This window comes from Mercenaria mercenaria, chromosome 16 (assembly GCF_021730395.1).
Source record: "Mercenaria mercenaria strain notata chromosome 16, MADL_Memer_1, whole genome shotgun sequence".
Lineage (NCBI taxonomy): Eukaryota > Metazoa > Mollusca > Bivalvia > Venerida > Veneridae > Mercenaria > Mercenaria mercenaria.
Window position 1 is genome coordinate 68,243,416 of NC_069376.1, and position 12,071 is coordinate 68,255,486.

Here is a 12,071-nt window from a genome sequence, read left to right on the forward strand (position 1 = left end):
GGGTAAAAGTAATACTAATGTATTCGAGAAGTGTTGAAAATCAAAGATGACAGTGTTGTTAAAAAGAAGAGTATACATTTAAAAGAGATTGAAAACAGCATCGTTCACATTAAATTGTATGAGAACATTTAGTCACTACAGGATAGGGACCTGCATAACTTCGGTTGAAAGAGAGCTCCATAGAACTATAGTAGCTGGGAAAAAAGAGAACTAGTAATAGTTACAGGGTGTAAGGATCTGCCTAAAACAAGGGTTGCATGTGTCTTGTAGGGGTTATAACATAAGGGGGCATTAATTGGCACTGCAATCAGTCCATTTACAATTTCATAAAACATAAGTAGCCAGGCACCTGATCTTCTGTCTTCAAGCGAACGCCACTCCAGTTTGTTTACCATTTCGGAGACACTGCTATTTTTTATCAATCAAACAAAGAATACATTATTCCAAGCTAAATTTTGATAGACAAATACTGTATTATAAAGAAAACAGTGATATAAAAATGCATAGTATTATTGGATAACCGCCAGTTTTAGACTTTTGGCGTAACATAGTAATTTGCAGTAATGACAACAATGTAGGGGCTCGAAGCAATTGTTATTGACAGAACATTATTTTTCCTTACACAAAAATAAAACTAATTTTCTTGTGCATGATAATTTCATATTCACTTTCTAAGAGATTTGATTATTCACAATGTATAATTAATAAAGTCAATAAATTGAAAATGGCAGAAATATTAAGATTAATTGCATGGATTTGAAAAATAAATAATCGCACGTAATACTCATGTAAGTGCACTTGAAGTGACTTCAAGGACAAATCCTAAAGATAACAAGCACTTGAGCTAATTGAAATGAATTTGATAAACCGGCTGTGATCTTAACATTTATTGCGTATACAAAATATATTTTTTATGTGAGTTGTACAAACACATGCGGATATAATGTTTTGAGTGTTAGATTGTAGTGCAAACGGAATGAGGAAACATAATTTGGTTTACAACGGACATATTTTCCTTAAACTTTAACCTCAATTGTGATACAAGAAACAAAAAAGGACAGAGAATAGATAAGTTAAGATATATATTAATATTGAATATGACAAACAAAAAGTAAAATACAAAACAATGCGACAAAAATTATATGAGCCGTGCCATGAGAAAATCAACATAGTGGGTATGCGACCAGCATGGATCCAGACCAGCCTGCGCATCCGCGCAGTCTGGTCAGGCTCCATGCTGTTCGCTTTTAAAGCCTATTGGAATTGGAGAAACTGTTAGCGAACAGCATGGATCCTGACCAGACTGCGCGGATGCGCAGGCTGGTCTGGATCCATGCTGGTCGCACACCCAGTATGTTGGTTTTCCCATGGCACGGCTCATATGACTGAAGCTGTTGTTTAAGTATCTTATGCAGATTTACAATCTGACATGAAACTCAAAGCAGAGGAAACTGAAAATAAATTGAGGTTGTGTATCAGGTGGATTTAAAAACTAGATTTTGAAAAATAAATTGATCTTTTGGATTTTGAGGACATATTCAATTAAGACTCTGAAAGGAGATAGCTTGTAGACATACTTCTGCTGAAAATGCGTATTGTTATGAATATTAATTTCTTTCCAAAATGAGAAGAAACTTGACTTTTGTATGTGGGTTACTGTTGTTGCTGACTGTTACATCAAGTATTCTCTTTCTATACTCAAACGATCAAGTGATTTATACAGTAAAGTCTGAAATCAACCACAATGGAATCTTGGTGAACTTATCAGACAAGAAAATGAATACATCGGAACCGAATGTTGATTTAACGATTACCATGTCAAACTCTGTTAAATGTCCCGGATTGAATGTGACAGTGCATCTCGAGAGTGTAGATCACTGGCAATCTCTTAACAGAGATAAACATGCATTCGTATTTTCAGCATATTTAGTTTACGAGATCAAGAAAATAGTGATCATAGGAATGAAGATTAGATACTCATCATTACACTTTTGTCAATTATGGTACAAGAATGCAAAAAATCAACCTACCTTATCAGAAGAAATTCTGGCCAAATTGACGCTGCTTCCAGAAGGTCATGGCCAGCCGTAAGAAATTGATTCATATGTATAAGTAATTAGATTCATAACACGATTGCTATCAGTGCTAATCTGTAAATGACGCTTTAGTCATTCGTGAAGTGCGTTGTTTGCATCGAAATACATGTTTTGTTTCATAGCATGCTTTCAATGAACTATCGAAATATTAGATTGAAATATATCTGGTATTTTCTCACAGTGAAAGATATCAACTTAAATGGTTAAATCTATTCAAAACATGAAATTAAAGTAACTATTAATTGTTTTCCATGTAAAATCAAAATATATTTCACTCGTGAATACCACAATTTGCATTTTATACATTTTCATTTAGATCGGGATCGGGGAACAATTTAAGAAAAGATGAGAGTTGATATAATTTCTATTTGCAGATACTCAGCGGTACTGTTTGAGTGCTCACTAGATTCCAGTTTAAAATCACTCCCCTCATATGTCTCACTGGTAACAAACAACTGTACAACGCCTTCGAACCTTCTCTTAATTCATCATGTGAGCAAACCGGAAGTAGTTATGCAGAACTTTACGGTGTGTCTGCCTCCGCTGCATGATTATTCCAGCGTTTATGAATTGGTGGAATGGATCGAGCTTAACAAGATTCTCGGAGCAGAAAAGTTCATTGTGTACAACTATTCATCCAACGTCAATGTGCAACACGTTCTTGATTTTTATTCAAAGAAAGGTATTACGACAATTATACAATGGCAGCTCCCGAAAGAAAGGGAATCGAATTCAGTTGAAAGCAAACCAGTTGGCGTACATTACTTCGGTCAAGTCGCTGCTCTCAACGACTGTTTGTTTAGAAACAAATACAACTCGGAGTTTATTGTAAACCTTGATCTTGATGAGTTTATTATTCCACACGCGGAAAATGTGACATCGTGGATAGAGATACTGGAGACCTTGAAACACGATGCCCCGTCATACATCTTTCGAAACACATTTTTCAAAAAAGAATGGGATAATGCCGAGATAGAAATTCCTAATAAAACTTTGGCTGATAAATATCACTTAGTTACACTTCAGAAAGTCCAACACGAAAAGAAGATATATACGACTGGGCAACGATCCAAATACTTAGTACGAACTTCACAAGTTTCTCGAATCATGATACATACAGCCTCCGGTGTATATAATATGCCAGTGCCAACAGATGTAGCTCTTCTCCATCATTACAGAGACTGGGGATCAAAGAACGATCCTGCACATGTTAAAGTTTTAGATAAAACTGTACCACTTAAATTTGGTAATGAATTAATAGAAAACGTTCGAAAAGTGTGGTCTGAACTCAATGAAACTATTGGAAAATAATATAAAAAGTCAGAACTTCCGTCATAACCAAGAGAAAGGTTAAAGGTAAAATATGTAAAACGTTTAATAACGTGAATGAGACAGCAGTTTGTTCTACTTTGTGCTATTTTGATTTAAATTTATAAACTACTCGTAATATTGTTGCAGAAGACAATACACTTTTTTATACGACCAGCCATAAATTTAAAGGTATATTTTATTTACCATCGCTTTTTATACGCCCGATTGAAAAACGGGACGTATTATGGGAACGCCCCTGTCGGGCGGATGGGCGGGCGGGCGGCGTCCACAGACATTATCCGGAGCATATCGTCTTCATGCATTGAAGGATTTTACTGAAGCTTGGCACAGTTGTTCACCATTATGAGATGGAGTGTCATAAGCAAGAACCAGGTCCCTATGTCTAAGGTCAAGGTCACACTTAGAGGTCAAATGTCAAATACAAGAATGATATTGCCCCGAGAATATCTTCTTCATGCATGGAGGGACTTTGATGAAACTTGGCATAATTGTTCGACATCATGAGACGGAGTGTCAAGTGAAAATACCAGGTCCCTAGGTCTAATGTCAAGGTCACGCTTAGAGATCAAAGGTCAAATTCACGAACGACATTGTCCGGAGTATATCTTCTTCATGCATAGAGGGATTTTAATGAAACTTTGCACAGTTATTCACCAATATGAGACGGAGTGTCTTGCACAAGAACCAGGTCCCTAGGTCTAAGGTCAAGGTCACACTTAGAAGTCAAACGATACAAGAATGAAAACTTTGTCCGGAGCATTTCTTCCTCATGCATGGAGGAATTTGATATAACTTGGCACAAATGTTAACCACCACGAGACGGAGTGTCACGCGCAAGAACCAGGTCCCTAGGTCTAAGGTCAAGGTCACACTTACAGGCCAAATGTCAGATACAAGAATGACTTTGTCTGAAGCATTTCTTCTTCATGCATGGAGAGATTTAGATGTAACTTGGCATAATTGTACACCATCATGAGACGAAGTGTCATGCGCAGGTCCTTTCTTTAGAATTACTTCCCTTGTTTGTTTCTATTAATATCTTATATTGTAACTTTTTCAATACTAGTCGTAGGGAAAAATCGAGACCACTTTTCTGTAATACAACATGCATGTTTAATTCAGTTCTGAGGTGTATTTTGACCTATCACTACCTGGTTAGGATTTTTTGTGGACTTACTTTTTTTTTTTTTTTTTTTTTTTTTTGTTTTTTTTTTTTTGGGGGGGGGGGGGTGTTTATAATTAACCGTAGCGAAAAACCAAGACCACTTTTCTGTGTTACAACATAGATGTTACTTTCAAATTTTAGGTGTACTTTAAGGTATCTCTACCTGGTAAGGAGTTTTTATATGGATTTAGAAAAACAAAAGAATTACAATAATTACTAAACAACCACAAAATTAAAATTCTATTTGCAAATGCAGGTGCTAGAGTAAAGAAATTTGCTGTGACGGGCGTATATTTTGACATTCTGCCACTCTTTTTGAAACAATGAATAAAAGCTCTGTAGAGCTTTTCAGCGACCTTTTTTTTAAAAAACAATTAAAACAGTAAGACTCCGGCAATTTGTTGGTACCAAATTACAGCTGGTTCGATTGAGGCAATCGTGATAAAATGACCTGCATAGGGGACTCACCGCAATGGAAGTAGCCAGGAATCGAACCCGGGGCTTCACTTCCATAGTAAAGCGTCTTAGCCCTCTCAACCGAAGCGTCCACTTACTGAAGGTCATTAAAAACTGATGCAGCTTACATCAAATAAAGTTAGTCTTAATTAAGAACAGGTACGTAGGTACACTGGACAGAACGTAGCTGCAGTCCTGAACGAGTTGAATAAAGTGATATGATTCTAACCTCTGTTTCCAGCAAGCAAGCAATTCCTAAGAGCAATTAGGCCGTTTAATGTTGGGCTTTAAAAATTTCAGATCTAGAAATTTGAACTGGAACCAGACACTCATACACGTATATGGAACCAGCCACTATTAGACTATATGTAATTATTTGGTATTGTATATACAATAAATACCTAAATGAAATATAAGATGTTCCACGGAAGCATAGAAAGCAACAAGGCAATATAAAAGACTTGGTCTTTGGAATCTAGATTATTCATGAGAGATAAAGAAACTTGCAACACCCTCTTGCATTCACATATTTACTCAAAACTTTATATACATAAAAATATGCTACTAAAATCAATATATATAAAATCACCAAAAACAAACCCAAAACTGTTTTTGGATAGATGGCAACTTTGAAAGCCTCTGCTCAAGTCTTTACAATCAAAATTCTTATATTTGTCAGAACTACCTCTGTGCAAATTTTATGCTTAAATTGAATCTGGTTACACATTTCATTAAAGAATGGAACAGACTATATACATCTGCTCGGAATAAATATGGTATACTTAGGTTCTTTTCTTTGCTAGAATTTCATATTTGAGTTTCTATATGTAAGCCGGTAACGTTTCTTTGTATCAGAACTAATTATCAGAATGACTACAAAATCAGGAAAAAAATTTTGTTTCCGTAGTAGTTTGTTCGATTTCTTGTTATTACTCAGATTTGTTGCTGCGCTTTTTTGTCAAATGTCAAATACCTCTCTCTCTGTATGCCAATATCACAATGCACACCAACACTGCATATTAAACTTTTCTACGATTTGTATACAAAGCCGAAGTACCGTTTGTGTCCATTAATACCTATAAACTACTATATTTAGATCAGAGGGAAGTAACCAACGAGGCCTCTGATTGGTTGAAAAAGTATATGGCACTCTGCAGTGTATATCTACCCTGTAAAGTGATCTCCCATTGGTGCAAAATATGTTAGATGTGTTTGAAAACTATCTTATTTCATAAAATTAAACTGTAATCCATGATTACTGGCTAAAATAATATAAAATGATGCATTGTGTGCGAGAAATATGTATGTTCTATCAGTTGGGCATTTTTAAGAAAAATATTTTTAAAAATCACTGCCAGACTATGGGTAACCGAGTTCAAAGAGAAAAAGGTGCCCAAAATGGATGGTCAACATATATATTTCCTGCAGTTTTTCGATAGTTCTTGAATAGTTCTTTCAACCTGAGTAGGTGGCATCAAAAGTTTAAATGTTAGGAAAGTCCCATTACCGGAAACATTACAATGTGGGCCTATGGAAATTTAGCTGTTTCCCTATGACCATAAACAGAACTAGTTTAGTTTAGTTTATACGTAGTTCTGCGCGAAATGTGTTTTTATTGCTGAACTTGATTAAACACTGACTTTATTACATTTTAAAATATTTTAAGAAATTCCAGCAAATAAAAAAGTTAGGGTCTTGTGTTTGATTTTTGCCAGACTGATTAAGAAAGGAAATTCAACAAAATTTTCATAACGGCCGTCTATAGGTCATCACAGTGTTGGTATTATTTCTCTACAACGTACAATTTAATGCTATGATCTCTTACAAGTCGGTCAATAGCTATTCATAGCTAATGTTGATTTGTTTTGTGCCATACCGACAATAAATAAAATTTGTATTGTATTGTATTGTATTGTATTGTATTGTGGTTAAAATCAAATGTATACGTCAGTATGCTTTTTGAGATATTTGCCCATGAATAAAGAGTTAAAGAGAACCCCCACCCCTCCACATAACTCGGTAATTTTAAGACACTATTTGGGAATTATTTAACGTGTCAAACACTTTAATATCACAAATTATTTTTCGAAAAATAGTAATATTACCGGTTTAATAAATCTTATCATGGGTTACATGTGAAACAATTTCTATTTTAAATTCCGTTTAGAGTCCATGCATTATTCTGCGTTATCTGGATAAAAGACATTATGCGATTACTTCCGGTATATCAAACGCGCAGCATCACCTTACATCGCACATAAAAAGATAAGTTTAATGTTTAAATAAGACCTTATTTAATACTCCAGGTATTATTTCAATCGCAGGGACACCTGTGTGGAACTAAAGACCTCCTATAAACCACACGGTGCCTTCCACACATGTTTACAAGAGCTGGGAACGAACCAACTAAAGAGAAGGGCCAGTAGTTTGACAATTATCGAAAGTACGCATTATCTATAATGACTTGAATATAATATGCTAATTGTTGAAACTGTGATTTAGATAAAACCTTGTATCTATAAAACCCTATCATGTAAAATATTACAAAAATTATTTCCTTGACGAACATTGTCCCGGTGAAGCTTGATGCTGTTAACTAGATAATATTTAAAGTTTTCGTATTGCGTTTTTTTTTTTTTTTTTTTTTTTTTTTTTTTTTGTTGTTGTTGTTTTGCATGTTATTGTTTTACTGTGATGAAAAGGTTTCTTGTTTGTTCGACAAACTCAATACTTCAATCTGACTGAGTGTTTTTGTTTAACTTTGAATATCTTTGAGGAGAAAAGAAAAATAGTTACCTCATTTTTTTTTGCTTCAGGAGTTAACTCACATGATCAAAACATAGGGTCTGAATACAGACTATCAGGGTCAATATCGAAAAGATAAAAATCTGAAAATTTATTTTGCGCAATAAAAATGTCCGCTGCATTTTACAGGGAGTTAAGTTATGCATATTATCTAATCAGGAAAACTGTTTGTCCAAATTGAAACGTATATTTTTCTTACTTAGTTACCTAAAATTTCCGCTAAGTCATTTAAGTCATTTCGGACAATGTCAAGTTCATACATTAGATATCAATGACAAAGGGAAAGGCTGACGATATGGCGTGTTAACAGGTAATGCCAGATAGTCTTATCTACAAATTGTAAAAGGTAGATCATACGACAATGCAGAGTTTATAATATCAAGTTGATTAAATTTAGTTCCAACATTAATATTAATTGCATTAAGGTTAAATGCCAAATTTGAGCCGCGCCATGAGAAAACCGGCATAGTGCGTTTGCGATCAGCATGGATCCAGACCAGCCTGCGTATCCGCGCAGTCTGGTCAGGATCCATGCTGTTCGCTAACCGTTTCTCTAATTGCAATAGGCTTTAATGAACGCAATCAATATATTACAAGTAAACTTCTTCAGCAAGGCTACCGTTATTATAAACTGCGTAAATATTTTGCTAAATTTTACTATCGTAATTCTGATTTAGTTTTAAAATTCAGTAGTAATTAACAGACACTTCTGCGAGAAGGTATTTCTAAACCCGTTTTTTATGGTGATGTGGTTTACAAACTTCGTAAGATATTGGCTCATGGTAATTTTCCAAATGTATTTGGTAAAATAATAAAACGTTTTATTAAAAGAGGTTATGACTCAACTATTTTGAGGCATACCGCATGTTTAGTGTTCAACCCGTTTACAGTTGGACACTACGCTTCTCTCTTTGAGTTTGTCTGACGGAAGAGGGGGAGGACTATATGATAAGCAGTTTTTAAGTCCCACTAGGACTGAACTGTTTTGATACCTGTCTTCCGGCCTGTTTCATCGGGCCCTTAAGGGTGTTTCTCTTGTTGCTCTGTCTTCTGCAAAGGCATTGAGTATATACGTTTTTGGTTCTCAAGGTTTGCTTTTTATATATTTATACAGGAGCATTTTTGTGTTTTACATGCCATGCCTTTTTGTTTCCATTACGTGTGTTAGAGATTCACCTGGCGGGGATTACTTTTATTTACACTGTCCCGTGTCTTTGGAACATGGTGGGGGTAAGAGTGAGGTTGGGTGCGCACCATAAACCGGTTTAAGCTCCCCAGTGGTGTTTTTGCCACTGACCGTTCCAAGGCGGTGCCCCACTGTGTTCCTTTATTTGTTCGTTTTGTCCTCGTGTGTTTGCTTTGTATGCGAGTGCGTGTGTGTGTATGTGTGTTTGTAGTGTGCACGTCTGCGTGCTGTGGGTTTCGTTTTAGGGAGGCTGCGTTTTTGGAACATAGCAGTAGTGAATATTAGAATGGTTTTGAAACATCTGACCCCACTTGACCTTTTGACCCTCGGTCCAAACTAACCAATACCGGCCAATTTAAAACACACAGGTTTTAACAAATTACTGTGAAAACCTCTAATTTGATGAACGTAAGTCCCTGGGAGCTTTTAGCTTCCATAAAGTACTGAGAAAATACATATTTAACTTTCAAAATATCTTAAAAAAGCCTTAATAAAAACTTAAAAAACGTTATACCCGGACCGAAAAACAATTTACAAAATAGTTTTAGCCTCCGGTTTAAAGCCGATATTAATTACTTTACAGTGTAAACAGATATTGGATTTCCATTATAGTATTTCGCAATATTACATCAGCCGGTTACGACTAGATTTTATCAATACACATAACATTCTTTACTGTTTTAAGTATTATAACGAAAAAAGTGGAATTTAAACAACTGAAATGTAAGTTTTATTTTAATATCTTTTTATTTGTTAACAAGCTTATGTGTGTGTTCGGGTTTAACGTCTTTTTCAATAATTTTCCAGTCATATAAACGACGGTGTCTGCTTGTAGCAGTGAGCACAATGCCCAACTTTATTTTGCTGCCTCACTGGAATATCACGCCGTAGACACGTGGCATGATACCCCACCAGTCCCAGCACTATCCCCATAATGCTGAGCGCCAAGTGAGGAAGCTGCTTGTGCCATTTTTAACGTCTTTGGTATGACTCGGCCGGGGATTGAACCCACGACCTCCCGCACTTGAAGCGGACGCTTACCACTAGGCTACCGAGGCGTTTTTTTTAACAAGCTTAAGAAAATAATTATATGTTTAACTCTTTACCAGTTTTTTACTATTTACTATTTATACGTTGTAGAATAAGTATGTTGATATGGGTTTTTTAATGTTATTTTGTTTATTTTATAGGTATTCAAGAATTCTACAAAGATATTATTAGCCAGACGAATTACAACGTGAAAAATCCAAGACTTTATAAAGACAACGAACGTTTAACACAAAATATATCATCGGAAGACTTCAAGAAAAGAATGTTAACCGTAGCATGGTTGAATATCATAATACTTTCATGTTGTGAGAATCACTCAACCGTAGGATTATACCATACTCATACGCATGGTTGAGTATCATAATACTTTCATGTTGTTAGAATCACTCAACCGTAGGAGTATGCCATACTCATACGCATGATTGAATATCATAATACTTTCATGTTGTGAGAATTACTCAACCATAGAATTATACCATAATCATACGCATGGCTTAATGTTATGATATTTTGATGTTGTTGAAATCACTCAACCGTAGGAGTATGCCATACTCATACGCATGGTTGAATATACGCTTTTGGGAGTAGTATGGAATATAACGTTTATGGGTGCATTTTTGATAGTAGTAAAGAATATTATGTTTTTGATACATTTTAACTCATTTTATTAAAATAATTTATCATTGTTTGTTCATTATGTTTTACATTGTTTACTCTCAGTGTTTTATACAATAAATCATAAATGTTTATACCATTTTGTAACATTTTAATGAAAAATAAACAATAATAACCACAAAATGTGTTTGTTTTGTCTTGATATTGTATGTTATTATACTTAACCCCAGGTATATATATCAATCACTGTCCTTTGGTTCATCCGATATATAGAATTTGATGTAACTATCCGCCAAAAGCGAAAATGTTACTTCTGTAGATGTTGAATCGTCATAAGGATGAATGTCAATCACTGTCCCTCGTTTTGGATAAATTTTAATTTTTTTCTTATACATAGATATTAACTGATCAGTGTCAAAGTCCTCAGCTGTTATATTTACATTATCAAATACATCAAACATACCAAGAATTGTATGATATTCAACATTCCACCACCTAAATATAAAATGTGATATTGGGCTTTTAATCGGTTTATTTGGTTCATCTAGGGCCTGGTCCCCGTTAATAAAATCTTAATATCTATTATATACATTCCGGATTTTTTTAACTTTAAACACTACTCCAAAAGCACATCTTGTGCAAATAATTTATATTCTTGGTTTGTGTTCATAAAATCTTTATATCTACATAATTCCAGTTTTAATTTAAATGCATTTAAATAGTTCAGACCGGTCATATTTTCATATGTTGAATATATCCAGGCACCACACGGTTAAAATACTTTTTCATTTTTATGTAATCATAAAGAGTGTTATTATAGTATTCAAAGAGAAAAACTTCATGTCCCACTTCCTCTAGCCTTTTTTCTATTTTTTTGTCTTTTTTTTTTTAAGTTGAAGAATTATTTCAGCTAAATCATCAAGTCGTTTTGTTGTGGCAACTTCAGAAGCAGATAGATTGTCAACAGTATTCTTTGTTCTAGCTAATTGCGTTTCTTGTTTTAAGAAAACATTTTTTACTTTTGTAATTTCTTCAGCATTAGTGGTAATTTCTCCGACATTAGTGGTTATTGCTTTAGTATTAGCAGTAATTACTTGGGTATTAGCAGTGATTGATTCTCCTTGTTTAGCTGATATTTCAATTACAGTGTCCAAATCATTTATTATTATTTTAATTTTATCATTAAATTTATCATTAAATTCATTAATATCTTTTTGTAATAAACCTTTAAGTTTACTTAACTCTTCGTACTTTATATTGTGACTTGCATCAACATTATTAATCATGTTTACAAGTTGTTTCCTCAAATTTTCTAGCTGATCATTAATTGTGTTAATTGCTTTAGCATTAGCAGTAATTAACTCTC

At 34.5% G+C, this 12,071-nt stretch overlaps 1 protein-coding gene across 2 annotated transcripts; it reads left to right on the plus strand.

The window, feature by feature from the left end:
* The first annotated feature begins 848 nt into the window (after window positions 1-848).
* On the plus strand, window positions 849-6,951 carry LOC123540636 (beta-1,4-galactosyltransferase galt-1-like). Of its 2 annotated transcripts, none has more exons than XM_045325848.2 (3): window positions 849-1,171; window positions 1,404-2,087; window positions 2,471-6,951. In XM_045325848.2, the coding sequence occupies exons 2-3, from the start codon at window positions 1,624-1,626 to the stop codon at window positions 3,405-3,407; spliced, it is 1,401 nt and encodes a 466-aa protein (XP_045181783.2). In that variant the 5' UTR covers window positions 849-1,171; window positions 1,404-1,623; the 3' UTR covers window positions 3,408-6,951. The 2 variants fall into 2 exon arrangements, with proteins under 2 accessions (XP_045181783.2, XP_053383307.1); XM_053527332.1 differs by having other exon boundaries at window positions 1,416-2,087.
* The last annotated feature ends 5,120 nt before the right edge of the window (window positions 6,952-12,071 follow it).